Source organism: Paroedura picta, chromosome 2 (genome assembly GCF_049243985.1).
Source record: "Paroedura picta isolate Pp20150507F chromosome 2, Ppicta_v3.0, whole genome shotgun sequence".
NCBI lineage: Eukaryota > Metazoa > Chordata > Lepidosauria > Squamata > Gekkonidae > Paroedura > Paroedura picta.
The window spans coordinates 65,269,365-65,290,810 of record NC_135370.1 but is presented as its reverse complement, the minus strand read 5'-3'; the positions used below and the strand labels follow the sequence as shown (position 1 = coordinate 65,290,810).

Sequence of the window (21,446 nt, the reverse complement as noted above, 5' to 3'; positions counted from 1 at the left end):
GGTTTTATTTCTGAATTACTCTTTACATAGTACAATATATAAAAATACAGAGAAGCCCAGCCCCAAAATTCACAGTGTCTAAAGGCAGTGGTTACAATCTAAATCACCTTTATTCTAACAGTACCATTGTGTTCAGTTGCATAGAAAAAGTCATATGCCTTTATAACAGGATCCGGGAATAATTCCCACTTTTTGCTTCATGAGGCATAATTTTGTGTCAAGTGATCATTCTCTTTTTATACTGAACAGATCCGATCAGTCTCCCCCGCCCCCCTGCTTCTACTGCAAAACTCAGCCGTAGTATTTCCCGTCTTCATCTCTTATTTGGCTTTCCCTGTGGTTCTTCCTTTGGAAATGAACTGGATTACATGTCAAATAGGCATGCAATTGGACACTAAGTGGCAGCGATACCAGAGCTGATTGGCTTCAGTATTGTTTTTACTTTAAAAACAAAACAAAAACAAAACAACCACCCTGATTTATGGCATATTCTTTGTGACCTCCTGGTGACACCTCTCAAGTTAACTGCTTAATCCCCCTGGGCTCTTGGACTGCCCTCCAACAAAAACAGCCATTTTAGTAGGTAGCCTTGTCTTTATAACAGCTTGCCGGGCATAAAGGTTCAGAGAGGCGGGTTTTTACAGCCACAATGGCAGATTCATGCCGCAGTGAAGGAGGGAGACTTCCCTTAAGCTTTGGCTTATGGGTGAGAATTTCCCAGCTGCTGCTAGAAGTCAAACTCATAGTCGGTTTCTAAGATTTCAAAAGGAGAGGTGTAATAACCCTCTCTAAGCCATCTCTTCTGTGCTGTAAGTTCTCGACCAGACCTGCAAATCCAGGGGAGAGGGGTGTTAGTTAAATGGCTAAGTGGCTGCGAGAGACATTCCAGAAGGGGCCGATGTAAAAAACAGTTTCTGAGACAAAACCCTAGTCAACCCAGGCTCAAATTAAATGTTGGGAATATTCTCAGGGCTCTTTCCTGCTCCCCCCTGCAACATCCACAATTAGAGTGTGACGATAAATCATAGCAAAATATGAATGCTTGTGCTTTTCAAGGTCAATTTGCAGTGGACTCTTTTTCCTGCAGTGTGTATATTTCATACAGCATGTGTGGAGACTACTTTGATAGAATTGTGGGCATTTAGAAGCTGTATGGAAAGATCTGTGTTAGGACTATTTTTGTTTTCACGTCCTCTAGGGACCATCCCTTTTCTGCATAGCACAATGAAAATGAGTGGGAACAGGTACACTCTTTGGTAGCTTCTGCTACATCCAACGTACCATGTAGAAAGCAAAGGTGAAGTTTTGCAGTAAGGAGACATGTGACATGGAAATTACGGGCCCCAAAGAGGTGTGTCTGTTATTCTTAGCTGCAACTCCATTTTGCTTTCACACATGCTATGCTGATAATTAAAAACCATAGGACAAGTATACTAAGTCAACTTGGGCTGTTTATTCATAAAATATGAGCAAATACAAACATTGTTTACTTCGCCATTCTTAACAGGAATGGATTTTTGTGGGCTGGGGGAGATGAACAGATCTAGCTACAAAGTCGAGTTTCTCCTCCATTTTGATTAAGCAACAACAACAACAAAATCATTTATCTAGGAAAAAGCACGTATACTGTTAAAATCTTCTGCATTCTTCTTTGACATCTGTCCCCAAATCCCAGGGCTCCTTATATTATTCTAAATTTATTCTTAAATATTCTGCAGTACAGGTGTGGTGTGTGTGTGCAACAAGTGCCCACAGGCACCTTTATGCTAGCTGATTATAAGGATTTTGTAGGAATTATATCTTGCATGTGTCAGAAAATTCCCCATTTGGTATGGCTAATCACCTGGCCTATTAGCAGTTACATCTCAGAATTTTTAAAACTCCCAACACTAGATTTTGTAATGCTACTGCTCCAATCATTCCACTTCTTCCTACTCCAGTCTTCATCTAATTTAATTTCATTTTCTAAAGAAAATAATAATAAGGCAGTAGTAGGTATAACTTATAAATTGACAGCAATGTAAGCTCCTCTTTACAGTGGCATGACCCCCTTATCCTAGGATTTCTTCACTATTCAAAATGCATCCTGTTAAAGAACAGCATAGCTTCAAACTAGTTCACTAGTCATGAATTCTCTGGGTACATCTCACATGTACACTAAAGCGCTGCTGCTTGGTTTGCTGTCCTGGCAGCTCAGTTGCAGGAGCAAAACACACTCAATCGAAACTAGTTACACCGCACCGTAACACATCTAGCCCTGCCTTTTGTGTTCCAGGGGCCTCCACCAAATTTAAGTGGCCACCCTACAAATAGCCTCCAATCTTGGCAGGAAGGCTGTGTGGCTCATTTGTCCAGAGGAGGAAAGTGGGACAGGTCATTTTAACAGGATCAGCCCATCAAACATGCCAGTCAATGGATTTTCTTTCCTTAAGACCCCCCCTCACCCCCACACACACACCAGTCTCCTGCTGACATGGGCTGCTTAATTTATTTAAATGTCAAGTACAGAGCTGTTTTCACGGGCATGAGAGTGAACAGGGCAGTTTTTCTGGGTGGAAAAGGTCATGCATGCCTGTGCTAAACCACTAGCTTAGAGGGTAAAGAGAGCAAGTGAAATGGTCGTACCAACCTCTTGTCATCCCTGCTTTATAATCCTCATGTGACAAGAGAATGATTCAAAAGGAAACACACAAACGCACAAATGGTCATTTTGCAGAGTCACATGAACACGTGACAATTGTGGTTATAATCTGAAAGGGAAAAATACTGTCCCAACCAAAAATGAAAATCTACTCTTTCTAAAGAAACCAAAAGCCTATATAAGATTCACAGCAGAGTTCCCATTATTTAGGCCTCTGTTCAGACAACATATTCACCCTAGAAATGGCTCACCACAATTCTACCCAACAGGAATGGCTCAGGGTATACAGTCTGACTGACTGCATGTTTTACATGAGTGCCAGTGTCATCATATACAAAAAGTTGCATTATGTTTTTTAAAAGCTGGGGATTCTTCAAGCCTATTGGGAATGCAGGTCATTGACCCTTCATGGAAGGACTTGGTGTAGCTCCGGTCTCTGGGAGTTCTGGCCACAGTCCAGACTGGTTACTAGCTTCTCCCTTTGCCGCCCAGTTACTGCTTCTGGAGTACCCCTCTCCCCTTTCCAAGTTTCAACAGCAGCCTTATAATGCATTGTAGGAGACTTCTCTTTTTAAAAAACCTCTGATGGGAAGAAGTTTCTCAAATGGGTCTTCTTTGCACCTACACACTCTCCTACCAACAGCAATGCTGCCTCTTCATTAAACATGGAATAGCCTGGCCCAGCATTGATGCCACAACGAAACGTATTATGATGACCCAGAGAGTAGATGATCTGAACCACTGAAGAGCTCTAGCTGGAGGAAGTCCAACCCACCATGTTCATTAGCAACACGGTAGCCAAAGCACTGAGTTACCTACCAGACTGGGGATACAATCTCGTCGTGAACTTGCCATAAATTTGAGCACTCAAAAGCAAGCTAGCTCTCTGCTCCATTTTAAAGAACTGCCCTCTCAGGCAGACTGACGTAGTGATAAACCTTCAAGAGTCCCCTCACACCCCTCCCCTTTGCTTTGTGGCACACCGACAAAGTGAGGGCAACCAAAGTGTTTTGGTTTTGAAACAGTGCCATTCTTCCACTTCAAATGATTGGTGAGAATGAATGTAAGAATGAAGGGGGCTGGCCCGGCTAAAGCATCCCTCCTAAACTGATTGGCGACACCAGAACAACAACAGCTACATCATGAAACAACCTGCCTTATTGCATGGCAAAAACAAAACAAAACAAGTAATGGGGAAAAATAATGAATGGAACCGTTAGTTCATTTAGCTTCTGAGAACTGGTGCATAATTAATTAGTTTTGCAACAACTCGGAACCCATGGCAATGCTTCACAGTTTCCCCGATGCCACGATCTCTTACAGAAGGTGGGACTGCAGCAAGAGTGAGAAAGCAGATCTTCACATTTCCCTCCAGCAAGATGAAGCTCATGCACACACAACAATGGCACTATGTGTGTTTGTGTTCGGGGGAGGGGGAGATTTGGATGTGTGACTGTAGCACTTCCAGTTCTCAATCACTGTCAGCTTAAAAAATAAATGTGCTAATTCCAAAACAACCCAGCCCATGTTTCCACCCAGACTAATTTAGTCACTGATGAGGGCCACAATTTAGGCACCAGTGGATGCTCGTATATTTTATGACTGGTGTCTGCTGACATTACTACCGTGTCTTCTTCCCATTCAAAGCGGTTCAGCTCATGAAAAGAACAGCTTCCCGGATTCCCATTCCCTGCTGCACAAAGGAGCTTGGGTGTGCCGTACTCTGCCACGTCTCAGACTATTCTCCCAAAAAGGTGTTTTCGAAACAACAGAAGCAATGAGCCTATCGCTGGCTGCTACGCAGTAAACTCAAATTTAAACTAAATGGCTTGGAGAACTATCAACCTAGCGACTGCAGAGATGGTGGCTGCTGAAAGCAAAAGCAGAGGAGAAACCCCAAGCTCTGGCAGAGCTCTTCATTCATGCGCAGACTGGATCACCCTCTTTATCACATGCTCTGTAAAGTGGCATTCTCTTAGCACCACGAGTTCATAAAAATATTTATACTTATATATGTGTGCATACACACGCACTGAGGAACGCTGAATGACAGTGGCAAACTAGCTTCTATTGCCCGACACAATGTATGAGATTGTTTCTTAAAGCACGGGTGACAGAGAGGACTTCCTGCTAGACATCAATGTCAGCCAATCATCTGGCTGCAGGCATGGCTTCTGCACTGGCCTAACACAGTCACACACAGATACAGAATTACATTTCGAGGCTGGGCTGACTTTTTAACAATGCTACAGACCCCAGGTTAACAGCTGCAGCAAAATCACTTTTGCTGTCTTCTTGCTCAGATACTGTAGAATATTGGCAACTGATGGTACCCGTCTTATTTTCACGGTCTGCTGGTTGGAAGACACTAGGAGAATCTGCAGCAGGCTTTCTGGGTGAGGCTGTATTATGGAGACATCCTGTAGTGACATACTGTGAACTCAAACTCTTGTGTGTGTTTTTTTGTTGTTGTTGTTCGAGTGAATAAAAAAATATAAAAAATAAAATTGGCGATAGCACAAAAGCCTGGTGACATCAACAAACAACAGGGCCACCGATATCGCAATTCCTTAAGAGGCTACTGGAATCAAAGTTAGAAGGAAGTAAGGGTTTCTTGCTCCCTAATTGGATCTTCCATGGCTCTTCCCCCTTCCTCCCCCCCAGTGGAATAAAGCCATCTGTCTTTACTGAAAAGCCATATTCATCTCCTGTTACTTTTTACTCCAAATTATGACTGGAAATGTTTCGAGTGCTTCCTTTGCGACTCTTACTGGGCTTTATTTCACCATAGGTTGCATATATTGCTCCATGTCACTGGAAAGTTTGATGATGTGATGCTCAACCCCAAAGCTGGAAAACCAAAATCTTTTAGCATAATGTTCTATAAGGCTTGTCTTGTGGATAATGTTCATGGTCCCATTAATCTGTAGGCATAGAAAGTGTATCAAAGCATTGGTGGCTTTTTTTGTCCATAGGTGTCCACTGAATTTCTGAGGAAGTGGTGGGTAGCCAACTACCATTTCACACAAACTTAGCACATTGTGGCTGGTTCCTGGGCAACGTTGGCACCCTCCAAAAAAGGATAACCGCCAGCCGCAAATATCCACAGCACTTAGTGCCACCTCTAGCTGTGGACCTCTCAACATTCCTAGGCAGGATAGTCCATCAACAGTGGGTCAACGTAAAGAGATGTGCTGCTCAAAAGTAAGCCCACTGAGAAATGATAAAATAAAAGGCCCACTGTATAATATGTACATCTAGAGACTGGGCCAATATTTGGTCCATAAACTCAATTTCAAAAAATAAAAATCATATAGGAAGCCATCTAGTTCTTGGAGAATCCGTCCATCATCAGCTGTTGGTAAAGGTCCTTCCCGGGGAGGCCTCAGGCCTGTAGTCATATTTATTCAGTGTACTGGGGTAATAGGTGGTTGTGTACACATTTGTTTGCTGCAAAGGGTAGAAGTTGGTCCTGTCATCTGGTATCAAATTGTTCTTGTTAAGCGTCTGTGAATGAAAAACAAAGACAAGAGTGTCAGTGAAAGACAAACAAAGAAAAAACAAAGAAACTGTCTCTCTTTGTCCCTTTTACTTTCATTTTCTAGCACCACTTTCTATTAATACCTTCTCCACATCTGAGAGGGAAACATGTGTTTGGTGGCTCTTTGTGGAAGCATTCCGTGGTTGGGACCATAGTTTCTGCTGGCTCTGCCACTGTTTGGGGGAATCTGAGCCAAGTCACAATGACAGAGATGTCTCCAGAGGCATGTAGTCTCTTACCTAGAGGGCATGGTGTTTGTTAGCAATCACCAACGTTGTCCATCATTATCGTGCAGCCCTGCTGGGCCTAATGACAAGTAATCCAACATACTGGTTCCCTTCTCCTTGTTTAGCTACTGCTCCCTCCCAGCAGCAATGCACCAAAGGGTGCATTCTTTTCATTCTGGAAGAGCAGGTGCACATTTACCTGATCTCCATCTCCACTGGTAGATATCCAGGTTTGGACCCCCCGATATTAAGTGTGTCACTTCTGTAAGCTACAGTATAAGTAACAAGGCATGGTCACATTTGAGGCTTCTGAAGAAAGTTAGCAACAAGTTACAAGTAGATATGAAGAGCATGGAGGAAAAATGGAGGTGAAATGCAGTTGTTCCTTTAATGGTCAGAACTTTAAAAAACATTTCCTCTTTTCTATCTCGGTTTTCACTGCCCCACATTGAACTGAGATGTTTTCACTTCCTCCCCTGCAAGTGTAAATGTCTATTGTGCACAACAGAAAGAAATAAAACCCTGGTTGAGGAAGTACAGGTCGCTGGAAAAAGTTTAGAGGTTGTCTAATAAAACAAAGGGTAGAGACTTCCTAAAATAAAGTAGAATTTTTTTGAATAAACATTCACTGAATTGTTTATTTAATTTAATTTATTTAGATCTATAAACTGCCCTCTCCGCTAGCGCAGACTCAGGGCAGTGAACAGCATATAAACCACAATACATTAAAATCACAGTTTAAAATTATTTAAAAATCATTTAAAAAATTTCCCCCAAGTTTATAAAACCAGAACCCAGGGCAGGGGTGCAATACAGGAGGGATGTTGGTATTTTGATATTTTACTGGTATTTGTTTTCAGGGCAGAGAATGTATTCAAACTACTTTTGCAGCATTTAGAATGTATGGCTGTCTTCACCTTCAATCAGACGTAATCTCTCTGTGTCTCTGTCTCTGTCGCTGTCTGTTTCTCATTCATTCATTCATTCATTCATTCATTCATTCATTCATTCATTCAGTCAGTCAGTCAGTCAGTCAGTCAGTCAGTCAGTCAGTCAGTCTATATCTAAAAACATAGGCATGAGATTTAGTCTTAAAGAATTAAAGCACTATTTATTTCAGGAAAATGTAGTTGAGATTAACTATTGCCCTCATTGCTATCAAGTCCCTGGAAAAGATTACACTTTAGTCCTCCTTTTCTTCTGAGGAACATAGGGTGCCATCTTCATAACAACTCTGTAAGGTAGATGATGCTAAAAGACAGAGGCTACCCAGAGAGTGATTATAGAGTGAGTTTGACAGTTGAGTGGCAATTCAGGCTCACCCCATCTCACTCCCAACACTGGCTCTAGATTCAGGTGGGTAGCGTGTTGGTCTGAAGCTGCAGAGCAAAGTCTGAGGCCAGGGGCATCCTGAAGAGCAACCAAGTTATTCAAGGGATATGCTTCCGCATGCGTCTTCAGATACCTGCACACGAAAGCTTGTACCTTGACTAAAACTTGGTTGCTCTTAAAGGTGCCACTGGATTCAAACTCTGCTCGTCAGTGGCTCTAGGATGTCATTCTTATCACTGGATTAAAAACGCTACCTTCAATGTATAAAGTGCATAAATATATTTTGGCAGCCTCCATACAGTCCTAGTTTCCCTGAAGCATTCAAGGATCTTTGCTTCCTTACCTCCTTTCTGCTTCTTCATTCATTAGAGAGGCCAGAATTGTACCTAACTATGCTACAGGGAAACCACACAAACCATCTGAAGGCCAAATTAGGCAAGTTATGGATGATGGTTTCTCTCCTTACATTTCTATTAAGAGCTGGGGGGGGGGGTGGAGCAAGACCTTTTAACCCATCTTTAACCACTTTGGGGTTGCTATTTGTATTGGCGGTCCTGATGCCCTACTTGGGCAAATAGGTCTGGAGTTAGGGAGGTAATTCTATTGCAAGACCTTCACAGAAAGAAGCTTTGAATGGTGACTCCTCCAGGGCTGCTATCCCAATCCTTTCCACAACCAGCGATGTATAGAAATGTAACGAGATGGGATATCCAGTCATTGCTCTCCATTGTTTCACCTGGCTACCTACCTCCTTCAAGTGTAATCCCTGCCCCCCCGCCCAGCACACTTATTTTTTATTGCTGCTATTTTATGCAAGGCCAAAATTAAATGACTGCATAAAAGTACATAAAATCAGAGGCTGCCGGAGGGATGCTTTTAGCATCGCAGTTTAAAACCATACTCAAGAGATGGTAAGAGCAGAGGAACTGTGCCCATAGCGGAAATAAAGGAGTGTACTTTTAAAGAAATCCAACCATCAACTAGAAAGCAAACAGCCAGGCCTCGCAGAAATAATAAGCCCATCCAAAGGGAGGCTCGTGCTTGGAACTGGAGTATGAAAGTTTTTTTCCCAAAGGGAACATGATTGAAGCCCTCAGCATGCAAATGACTGCAGAAATGGCCTGCAGAGGTGCCTAAGACTTCCATGGAGGAGAAAGAGCAAACAGAGGACAGAGAAGCATCAGCCTGCCACATAGAAGAAAACTGATGAAAAAGCCACTGAATTCTTTACAAGAATCTAAATACGCCAGGCCAGGCGTTCAGCTCAGGCAAAACAGATTTTTCCTACCAGTTCACCATCTAGATAAAAGTTTAGACATTACTTTGCTACCTTCAGGCCCAAACTTTATAGAACAGTTCCTCATTAGCTGCTCCAGACCCTCACTTCTCGTCCTCCTCGGATTTCAATATATGCAAATTGCAGGATATCCTATAAAACCCTCAAATCCACGAGGCTCGGAGTTTCATTAGCAAGCCTTGCATTTCAACTCCCTGCTCCCCTTTACTGCTCAGTGATAACTCTTAATTAACAGAGAATTCAACCAGTGTTCCTTTGCTGCCTTCTGAAAGGGCCCAATGTGTCCCACACCCCCTGCCCTGATCTCATGCAGTCAGGCAAAAGAGGAGCTTTCTCAGGAAGAGGCAAACACATGGAAAAAGCAGGCTCAGTGTGCAAGGCACCTTTATGTTCCCTGGCAAAAGACATGATTTGGCTTGTTGTTAACAAACAACTCTTAGGCATCCAGGCAAAGCACACTGGCACGATTATTTTGTAACAGGGCACGTTGAATCAGAAGAAATGTCTCAGGATGCTTGACATTTTGCTCCTAAAAATATTATTTGGACATAGGCTGTAATCTCTATGGAATTGACTTCAACATGATTAGGATTCATACTCCAGTCCGGCATCCCGAGTATATATTCCACTGTGCTTGTGAAGCTCTTGTGTACCTCGGCTACCCCTTTAAGATCAATGAAAGGGTTAAGATCTGCATCAACACATAAAGCTTGGCTTGGAAATTCTGGGAAGCCATTTTGGACAAGGAAATGTCATTCTAGCTGTTGTGGGTTTCGGTCAAGGTCTCGCCAACCTTATCTGGTGGACCACTCACTACGAGTTGTTTTTAGAGGCCCATATCTTTTTTATTCTGGTGTTTTTTTAGGGTTGGCACCCAGATTTTGTTGATTTTCAGTCTCTTCTTTTTTTTTTTGTTGGAACTGTAACAGTGTTTATGAATGTCAATAGCTTCCTTGTATAGACCAATATAGTAGTTGTTGGTGTTGTCCAGTAACCAATTCACTGACAGCGCTGGAATTACGAGGCCATATACAGATACGCTGATTACAGTAACTTCCACAAATGTTAGAGCAGTGGTCCCCAACCTTTTTATCACCGGGGACTGGTCAATGCTTGACAATTTTACTGAGGCCCGGGGGGGGGGGGAGTCGCCGTTGCCACCTGAGCCCCTGCTCCACTTACTCTCCCGCCGGAGCCCCTGACTTCCCATCACCCACTGGGGGGGGGGCGCTGCCAGCAGCAGCTGCACAATGCCATGTCAAGGGGGAGCCCCAGGCATGGTGGCCGCTGGAGAGCACCAAAGGTGAGCCGGCAGCAGAGTGGCAGGGCAGCCCCCAAGGCAGCAGCTGGGGAGGAGGACAAGGAGGAGCCATGGCCCGGTACCGACTAATCCACGGACCGGTCCTGGTCTCCGGACCGGGGGTTGGGGACCACTGTGTTAGAGGGTTAGTCACAGGGTTGTTTTTTCAGAAGGGTTGCCATTCCTGCCAGCACAGTCACATTTTAAATTATGCCCTCCTCTCTATCCATGCTCATTTAGGACACTCTTGGGGTAGACTGCCTTTTGAAGAATGTCTTTTTCACGTTTAGTTTAGGTTTCCATTTGTAAACATCTAAGGACGAAGATCTGCTACTGAAGACACAAGAATAGTGGCCTGGAACACAATGCTTGTTGTGTTATTAGTAAGGCTCTGACTATTTCCCATATCTATCCACCTTGAGCTCTCCAAGCCTAGTTCAGCATGTGACACCTTGTGCCAAACCCCTTTACTCAACAGAAGGGCTGTGCACAAGTGCACACTATTCTCCCCATTTTAGAAGATTTCCTGTACTGCTGGATATTTGCATAGGAGTTTCAAGTACCTGCAGCACCAACTTATATGTGCTAAAATTAGCATGGCACATTTAGACACATCCAGAAGAATTAACAATAAAGGGAAAGCATCATTGCAAAGTGTTTATTTAACCTTAAGAAATTGCATTATTTTAATTTTCTCTTTTTCTCTGTAAATACATTTATTATGGGTCTGATCCAATTAATCTCAAGCAGAGTTTGAACAGAACATTCTCTCCTCCTACTGTAGCTTACCAAGTCCCCTGACAAAGGACTTCCTCTAGGGTTTCCAGGCCTAGGGGAAATGCTGGGTAAATTGGGGAGGTCTCTTTTGAAAGGCCTCTTGAGCCCTCGTACCCGAGGAAAACAACCACCAAATCCAAGACTATATCCTTCATGGAGTCCTTATCAAAGTTAATGACTGGCTCCACAGTTGTCAAGTGCTCCCAAACCATGGGTCCTTACAGTACAGTATTTATTCATTTCAGGTATTTTGAGGAGTTTGTTTATTCAATGCTCAGTGCTTCACAAGGAGCTGTGAAGCATTTAAGATCAGAGACAGAGAACCGCTTCCCAGCCATCATCGTTCATGCTGCAAAGGCCCAGTTCTTCTACAGTCACCCCAGGTCAAGGAAACTGTACACATTCTTGAAGCACTGCAGGAACACACAAAACCTGCTTAAAAGCAGTAAATGGACTGGGGGTGGGGTGGGGGAATGAGTGCACGTATCAATATAAAACATGTATGCATAGAACTGTGTTATAGTGAGTCAGGAGTCAGACTCTTGATTCATCTAGGTGTGGTCTATCTATCAGCCATAGGCTAATGCTCTCCAGAACCTCCAGCAGGGAGAGGTCTTCCCCAACAACAGCTGCCTGATATCCTTTACAGGGAGATGGTAGAGGTCAGATTTTGGGCCTTACACATGCAAAGTGTGTACTGTACTACTATAAAATAATAAAAAGCCTTAATGTATATTTTAAAGGCTAATGCTGAAGCCATGCACTGTGCTTTGAGCTTGCTGACAGTAACCACAGGTTCTCTTCTGCCTGTTCTAGCACAGCAACCTGCAAAGATGCTGAGCTGGTAAATAGCTGTTAATGTCCCACTGAAACTTGACAGAGACAAACATTCAAAGCCTTAGGTGGAAGAAGGCACATGTGACTGGCCTGACAGGGTCGCTGCTGCCATAAGGTAATGACACCTCTGTGAGACGCATCGGTGCTCCTGCCAGTGTAATCTTCCCTGCATGAGAGCCACACCCCCTAGCCTGGCTGACTGCTCAATTTGACTCGACCCAATGAATTAAAGAGGGTCAGGAGGAGATGCTAACAGCTTTCAACTAAGCTGTGCTGTGAAATCCTTTCTGCTCCTCCTCAGCGGGCTTCCTTGCTTTCCCTTCCTAGCAGGCTTTATGTAAATTGAGCATCTCTTAAAGGGATATTTAAAGCTGTGGGAAGAATACAGTGAAAAGAATGCTGCTCCTTCACCCCGCTCCCTTAAAACATGCTCGCCTACCTTATTTCCTTTTCAGACCCCCCTCCTCCAAAACATGCACTGCCAACTCAACTGGCAAACATTCTTAAATGCTGTTTCGTCTAAGGGAACCAAAATCTTCCTTATACATGCAACTTACCAGTGTTTTAGTCCGACTGGCTATTTTAAAGGGATGGGGGGTGATTCACTAAGTGGTAGACCCCTACTCTGATTTCCTCAACTAAGGCTGCAGTCCTAAATGCACTCACAAGGAAGTCAGCCCCTCTGTGCTCAATAGGATTTACTTCTGAGGAGTCATGCTTATGATTGCATTAGAACAGTCTGCTCTCTGGCTGTCCCTTTCTTTCAAAGGTACATCATACGTCAAAGGGGAAAAAAACTTCTCTGCATTTTGAGAACTTTGCTGAAGTTGATCAACTGATGATTAATGACTCAACAGGATAAAATTATTGGCTCAAATGAATCCTGAAGGGTCACCAAGACAGAAGAGAAGGTTGTGCTTGCAGATGTATCACTGCTTTTGCCATGCCACATGTGGGGATAAAAGAGCAGGGAAGGGAGAAAGCCCGTGAAATTGAACAAGCAGCATAGCAAATTAAAAGATAGAGGATTGCCATCTTCTGATCTCCAAGAGACAGCAGGACAATTATCTACAAGCACATTTCTGGCCTAGCCACGGACTCCCTCCTGGGAGTGGAAAGTACGTTTTGCTATCACTGCCTTGGCAAAAAAAGGATGTTAAAAGTAGGTGTTATTTTCAGTAGCGGTTAAAATGGCCATCCACAAGGGAACAAGACATTAATGCTTCAGAACATCACATCCCCTTTCTGCTTTTATTTCTCATTTCACAGTTGGAAGGTGCACAGATTTTTCGTAAGATTACCATTTAATCCAAAAAGATTGGGGGGGGGGAGAGAGAGAAGGCTCCGTGTCCCCACCTCCAACACCAATATTTTGCTACAGTAAAGTATCTTGGGGGACTAATGAACCACACATCGCATTATCCAATAGCCCTTTTGCCAATGGTACTGTGCTCAGCTGATGGAACCAAGGTTCATGCTGTTAACAGAATGAAGGCTGTATTGTGGAGACATCAATGTGCTTCCTAAGCCTGATAGCCATGTGCTAACATTTTCACATGACTGAAAACCACAAGCCCAGACCATGCACAAAGCTCCCCTCGGCTACCTCCTTTCCAGTTTAGTCCCTGGAAGCAAAAGACAGGTAAATGAAATGTTCAAAATTGAGACATCAAGCCCTCAGATCCCCTAAAGGTCTATATTGGGCCCAGTGCTATTTTATTTATTCATAAATGATCTGCTTTGTATGGGTGACTGTTGAGATGGCAAACGTTGTGGACGACCCACTATTATTCACAACAGCAGCAATACAATGCTGACAAGGAAACTGCAGAGTTCCAAATGGAGTGATTCAGCAGTAATTCTAGAACAATCTTAACCTGTTGCAACAAAAACCAGCCAGCTGTCTGGGGGCACCTTAAAAGCCAAAGCACAAAATCATCAGTGAGAGCAGGCTCTTCATCCTGCTAGAGCCAGGATGCCCAACCAGGGGTCTGAGGACCGCTAGAAGTCCGTGGGAGTTCCAAAGGGGATCCATGAGAGCTCTGAAGGAGTCGTGGTATGGGGGTGCATTCTGGGCTGTCTTCTCAGCTCTTACTCATCTTTCCAGCTTACACGAGGCAGAGCCACCGTAGTAAATGCAGGGGAAGGGAGCAAAAGGAGGGCTAAGGGTAGTGATTTATTTATTTATTATATTTATATACCGCCCTCCCCGAAGGCTCAGGGCGGTTTACATGAAACGTAGAAAAAAAATACAAGGAACTTAGTTTTTCCATAACATATAGATAACCATAACATTAATACTATTAACACTGATGATAATTGTAACAATGGCAATTATAACAGTGCAAACAGGGCCAGGGGCAGAACACATTGACGGATTTCTGGGAGGGAGGGGGGAACAGGGGCCCTGCAGATGTTGTTGGTTATGACTGGTCTCAACTAAATGCCTGGTGGAAGAGCCTCCCTTTTGCAGGCCGGGCGGAACTGTTTTAGCTCCGGCAGGGCCCTGATCTCTTCCGGGAGCTCATTCCACCAGGTGGGGGCCAGGGCAGAGAATGCTCTGGCCCTGATCGAGGCCAGGCAGGCTTCTTTAGGGCCAGGGATTATTAGCCAGTTGGTGGTGGCAGAGTGTAGAGATCTTTGAGGAGCATAGGCAGGGAGGTGGTCCCTCAGGTACACTGGTCCCGCAGATGCCACCTCTAGATACATGGGCATCTGACATCACTTCGGGGGTCCTCGAAATCTGAAAAATTATTTCAGGGGTTCCTCCCTGGTCAGAAGGTTGAAAAAGGTTGCACTAGAATTTATAACACAACAAATTGGTCAGTTTTCATCAGAGTAAACAAGAATCAATGTAAGAGCCAGTTTGGTGTAGTGGTTAGGAGTGCGGACTTCTAATCTGGCATGCCGGGTTCGATTCTGCACTCCCCCACATGCAACCAGCTGGGTGACTTTGGGCTCGCCACGGCACTGATAAAATTGTTTTGACCAAGCAGTGATATCAGGGCTCTCTCAGCCTCACCTACCCCACAGGGTGTCTGTTGTGGGGAGAGGAATGGGAAGGCGACTGTAAGCCGCTTTGAGACTCCTTCGGGTAGGGAAAAGTGGCATATAAGAACCAACTCTTCTTCTTCTTCTTCTGCACACTGGTATCTTAAAAAAAATCTAACTTTCCTTGCACTTATAATTGTCAGGATCTGTCTGTTTGCCAGCTTTCTGCCATGGACATTTGGTATTGTTATTTGTCATGTATCAATAGCCACCTGTCACTGCCTACTTTCATTGTTGTCTTTAAATGGGGGGGGGGGAGAGCCTGCTGCCTGCCAAATTCTAACTGCTTGTAACTGTCTCTGTTGCCTTGCATTTGATGAATATCCTTTGTTCTTTTGTGCAGTCTAATTGTTAATGTTCACTTGGGAAGATGGAATCATGGGTGAGGGAACTTGGACATTATTGGTAAGGCTGGCCTTGAGACAATCTTGCAAGAATGATGTAATGTGTACCTGTGAACAGGACTAATTTGAGTGCTTTTCCTTAGGAACAAGGGAAGTTGGGGCACTTTTGTGTGTGTCGGTGGACCTTTTGCGGTTATATTGATCAGTGTATTGTTTATCGATTTAGTTTCAGCAAGGATAATCATGAGCCTTGTATGCCTACCTCAATAAACTTCTTTTGCTGCTTATTCCAAGTGGCAACTAACTGACACTGCCTGCAAATAGCCATGAAAGCGATCTTAGGGTCCTCGTGAACAAATGAAAACAAAAAGGGCAACTAGAGCTGAAGGAGCAGAGGAAATGAAGATGGGATTATTTTAAAAAAGGATTAAAAAGTGGCTGGATAGTAATGCCTTTTAAGCAAAAGTTCTGTTTGGAGTGCTGTGTATAGTTCTGCTCACCACTTGCTCCATTAAAGGGTTGTTCTCTGTTATCATTCCAATTTTAGTATATGTGCTAAAAGTGTTGTTATTGGGAAGATGTTAGGTGAAATATCAGGGAAGCAAAATGCTGGAGCACCTGAAGAAAACTCTTTAGCTTAGGCAAAGAATGGCAAGGTGGGGAGGGGAGTGATCGCTTTAAAGGGGACTAATCAAATTCCTGGCCAATTGACATTAGAGTGTATGGCCACTCTACATTCGCAGATGTAGGATGCTTTGGGCTGATCCTGCATGGAACAGGGGGTTGGACTAGATGGCCTGTATGGCCCCTTCCATGGCCCTGATTCTGTGATATGGTCTCTCCAGTCACGGATGATGGAGGACAAACAACAGCTAGAGACTCCTGCCTTTGTGTCTGTAGGCTTTAAGGGAGCATTTGCCAGCTACTGTTGTAAACAGGATACTAGAGAGGACAGCTCCTTTAAAGAAGTGATACATCAATGCATATCTTATGGTCTTATGAACATACGAAGCTGCTTTATACTGTTGGTCCATCCAGGCTACTGCAGCCCATGCAGACTAATAGTAATAGTCCAAGGCCACAGGAAGATGTCCTCCAATTTTCAGCATGAGTTCCATTTAAAAGGAGATGCTGACACAACCATCCTCCTTCCCGGCTCTGAAATATTCTAACCTAGTGCTGTGGCCTTTACTTCCACATTGTGAAAAAACCCTGCCGGTGTGCTCTATAATCTGCATGGGATTTTGCAATCCTGAATGCCATGGTGCAGAATTCCCAGACCCCTGGATGCAACACCCAACTACAGATTCATGAAATTGGACATGGGATTTCTTTGTTTTTATATCCAGATATAGGAAATCCCGGTTCCCCCCCCCCCACAGCTGACTTCATAAGAAGTCACGGTCAGCCAAGCACACTGGGAAGGTGTGCATGGTGTGCCAGATTATGGGCCAGAAGCATATGGGCCTTCTGAAACTCTCACATGCAAAATTCATGAGCTAAGATGCCGGGTGCTGATGCTTTATACACTTGTACAGTTAAAATGCAAACAATCTGGCTGCGCTGGGGATGATGCAGGCACCTCTGCCATAATGCATGGTGTAAACAACTTGTAGTACAATATGCATTTGCGCTGAACAGAAAACAGCGCTGTCAAAGCAATGAAGAAACTGTAGCTAATTAATGAAACATGAATTGCTTATTAGAGGACTTGAAAAATTCCCTTCCACTCTTGGCTAAAAGATCTGACAACAGAACCCAGAATATAATTGACAAAAAAGAAGGGCAGGAAGAAGGAAGAGTAACAAAATCAGAAATTTCCCCCTCTCTTCATCATCAGTGTCCTGCTAGGTTACTGCTAGAGAAATAATCAATGAGATCATGCCATCAACAATATTTACATCTCGTCTGCATTAATATTCAGAGGTACTTGAATGTCCGAGTCACCCTCACACACACGCTGTCTTACGGTTATTAAATCATTCTTAATTTGAAATATGCTATTGTGAAAAGCACGGGAAAAGGTATGCAAATTAACTGCGGGCTTCTGGCCAAAGAATTTTCAAAAGCAAAAATTAGAAATAAAGGTAACTGCAGAAATCTTCCTGGTAGCATAGACTAAATGACTCCGAGAACACTTTCAGGCACCTTTGGAGATTAGTGCATGCCTTCTGCTGTGGTGTACTGTAGCCTAAGACAGTCTTTCTCAACTTTTTTTACTGTGGAAAAACCTGAAACATTCTTCAAGCTTTAAGAAACTCCAGAAGTGACACGATAGCGCAGTAAGTGGTTGGGAAGCATAGCTGTGGACATGCTCACCCAGGGCCCTTCCCACCCCCTCCAGGCCCATTATTGGCCATTGGGGGGGGGGGCAGGTTGACATGACCATATATGGTCATATCACCTGATAAATGTTTAATAAAATGTTAAAATATAATTAAAAATTAACTCTTATTAATTCAAGAAACTCTTCCAGGACCATCAAGAAACGTTAGGTTTTCACAAAGCCCTGGTTGAGAAAGCCTGGTTTAAGATCTAGGAGAGTCAGGTTCAAACCCCTGCTTATCACAAAGCTAACTTGGGCCAGTGACACGCTTCCAGCTTAACCTACTTCACAGGAGTGTTGTGAGGATAAAGTAGAAGAAGGGAAAAATATGTATATTATCCTGAACAATTTGAAGGAATTGAAGGATAAAAATGTACAACTTAGCTACATAGCATGTCACTATATGTTCAAGAATAATTTATTCCTTTAAACCATTAGAGTATCATATTTAATATTAAAAGTTAGATTATTGACTATGTGTGTTCAGGGTAGAACACAAGGCATACAATAGTCCTGTGGCTCTTTTAGTGGAGGGTAACTGTAAATATGATGCTCTTTGACCCATACAATGAGTACTGTGAGACAGACAATATGAATTCTGTGTTTAACACTGTTTCCTCATAGATTATGCTTCATTAAAATGTTTCATTAAATGCTTATGTCTGCTCCCAAGGTTGCAGGGTAAAGAAAAACAGCTAATTTGTAATTGTAACTGCCCCTGAAACTTTCTATTTGTTCAGCACTAATGATTTCTAAGGCCGTGTTCAAAATAAAGTTTGAAACCAGGGGCTCCTTAAAGCCCAACAAAGTTTAATTCAAGATAAAAGCTTTTGGGTGCAAGCACACTTCAGAATTTCATGTGGGAAATGTTTTTGTGTGTATCAGGGGTCCCCAACCCTTCCTAGGCTGTGACATTCAGACACAGATGTTGAGCACAATCGCAAAATGGCTGCTACAGGAGATGGAGCCAACCACAAAATGCCAAGGAAGGAGGGAATTATATATCTCTACTATGAACTATGTACATAACTCCACCAGTAACTCTTCAACATTTCAGTCAGATTTTCTGCTTAACAAAATGCCTTTTAAAAACACTTGGTGGGTGCTTGCAAAGATTTTGGTGAGTACCACGGCACCCACATTTGGGATCTCTGGTATAATATGAAGTGTAAATATCTAGGCTGAAGATCGAGCATCTAACTCATTGTCCCTGGAACAGATTGTTCAATTATGATGTGACACCGCTGAAGTTCTGGCACTTCTCTGTGTAAGCCAAGTCTCTCCTCACCCTACCCCACCAGTAATGCAGCATAAGGGGAAACAGCCAGAGACAGATGGAGCTGAGGGCCCTGGCAAGAGGGCAACAAGGATGACAACACGGAACGTCTAGTACTAAGCAAGAACTGAGCACACCCTCAGTGTGGAGAGCAAGGGGCAAAAGGGGGAAGAAAGAGTAAAGAAAAGCAAGAGACACAATTATGTCCACAGCCATGATGAAACCTCTCCCCCGCTCCCTCAAAGGCAAGATTTCCCCTCTGTTTTTTCTTTCCCTTTACTGACTGAGCTATGCTAGTGATGTGTTTTCTTCCTTGCTGAAGTACTCTGGTTGTCCCAGTATGATACTTTGGCTGTTGGCTCAGCCCTAGAACCTCAAGAAGGGATTGGGAAGTCCCCTTTCGCTTAAAAAACTTAAATGGTACTTGGGGCATTTTGAAATTTAAAAATATTAGATATTTTATTTAACACAGAAGGGAAGGTCAGATGAAATGAACAGTTGAAATTTCTGAGGTAAAACCTGTACATGCACAGACTTTAGTTCTTATATTTCATGCTAATGAGAATGTCTTAAATTTTTCACAGTTATTTAAAATTTTTATGTTGAGAGGCTTTTGTTCTAGTGTTCTCTCTACTCTCCAGTACACTTTCTTTGAACATTCATTGACTCATTTAGTTTCCAGAAGGCTGGCACACTTTCCAGTGCCCAAACCCTTTCTCTTGAAGCACCAGTACTCATTTTGAGTTTTTAACTGACCATGTTTCTACAGGCAGTCTCTAACCACGTCAGACCACGGATCTCTTCATTCTTCAGAGCTCACTCCCTGCTTGACTGGCTAGAGGAATTCTTTTCTCACTAGAAAATCTATGTCCTTTCTTTGGTCTGAGGCTTCACCTGACTTCCTAAACTTTCTTGCCGGCTGTGCCAGGATTGGTGGTACGCAAATGAAACAATAAATATGCTGTGGCAAGTGAGACCCCAAAGGGTTTTGTGGAATAATTTACCATACAAAATTTTGTCTGAAGAAGAACTCAAAACAGAAACATACTCCAGAAACTCTGTCCTTGCTTGTATAAGAAGAGACTTTTTACAAGTTTCCCTGCATGAACTTTATTTCATATTTTATTTATAGAGCCAACACAGGTTGCATCACAACAGCCTACATGAGGAGTTCTACTTTCCATCATCAGTGGAGCTCCTCTTGAGTTTTATTAAAACTATAAAACTCTAAAAATAGAATAAAATACAATTTTGTACCTGACAGGACTACTGATCCAATTCCTAAGTGTTAAACACAAGGTCCTCCGAGGAAGGTACAGATGATTGTGTTCTTCAGGATCCCCTCCCAACCACCTTTATTTATTAATAATTTAATGTATAGACCACCCCTCTCCAATGATGGGCTCAGGATGGTTCAAAACAGTGATAGTTTTAAAACTATAAAACTCTAAAAATAGAATAAAATACAATTTATTCCATCGCCACTGTGGTACAGCTGGCAAGTTCAGTATTGTAGTAGTGGTAAAAATATCCCCTAAAGAGGGAGCCTCAAATAGTTCTCTACACACTACATCTTCACAAACAGCACAATAAAAATAGGACAACTGCAAGATAAAAGTGGAAGTTTAATGGAGTAAGGTCACAGAGATAACAAGGAGGAAGAAAGAATGCTTATTTCCAAAGCACTGCTGGCAAGATGTAATGGACTTCAAATTAGTGAATTGCAGGGCAGGTGACATTTCTTTTTCACTCCACGCTGCCAATAGTCCGATTACTAGGGGCTCATCTACACAGGAGAGCTGTAATTAAGATCTCCCACATGATTAAAAAGAAGAAAAACATATGGGAAGGCCTGTATGGTTACTTGGAAGATCAGAAAAATGGCACAGGAGGTAGAGGTGCTGATCCCATTCTTCTTGTGCAGCTTCCCCAATGTAAATCAAACACAAACACAATCTTTCCGAGCCACAGATAGCTCCAAAGAGGTTTTCGAAAGTACCCCTTGTGCCCACTTTGTGCTGACTGCAGTTCTGGGGACAGAATGATTTACAGCAGGAAAAGTACATGAAAAGAAAGAGTTAACTAGCCTAATGTGACTCCTCTGAATGTCAAAACAGCTGTGTGGGCAGTTACACTTAGAGAGAAGTGGCCACAGATCTTCAGTATATTGTCTGGCTTGTATTAGAGCAAAACCCCAACAGTATTTGCTCTCATCTGGTCATTCTTTATTCCTTCTTCTCCTTTCTCACTGAATTATTATTTTCTCTTCTGAGATTTACATTTCCTATAATCATGGGAAAGTTGTGGGTTATAGTAAGTGTTGACTGAAAGTTATTTTTTCATTTTATTTATTTATAATTGGATTTATAAGACCCCCCACCTCTCGGCCCAGCTGTCTTGGGGTGGTGTACATCAGTTTATAATCAAGCAAAGTTAAAACCAAAATCTATTAAGCTATCTAAAACAACTATGGCATCCCTTGCTTCCAGGCCTCTCC

General features: G+C 43.0%; 1 protein-coding gene across 11 annotated transcripts in view; it reads right to left on the bottom strand.

Annotated features, from left to right (window-relative positions):
• Window positions 1–1,433: 1,433 nt before the first annotated feature.
• SEMA5B (semaphorin 5B) overlaps window positions 1,434–21,446 on the bottom strand; it is a 473,766-nt gene continuing 453,753 nt past the window's right edge. For 10 of the 11 annotated variants that reach the window (XM_077320455.1, XM_077320456.1, XM_077320453.1 and 7 more), the window contains one exon: window positions 1,434–6,148. In XM_077320455.1, coding sequence (XP_077176570.1) covers window positions 5,993–6,148 — 156 coding nt within the window. In that variant the 3' untranslated portion in view covers window positions 1,434–5,992. Of the gene's footprint in view, window positions 6,149–6,608; window positions 6,679–21,446 lie in introns of all 11 variants that reach the window. The other variant, XM_077320463.1, reaches the window with a different exon arrangement.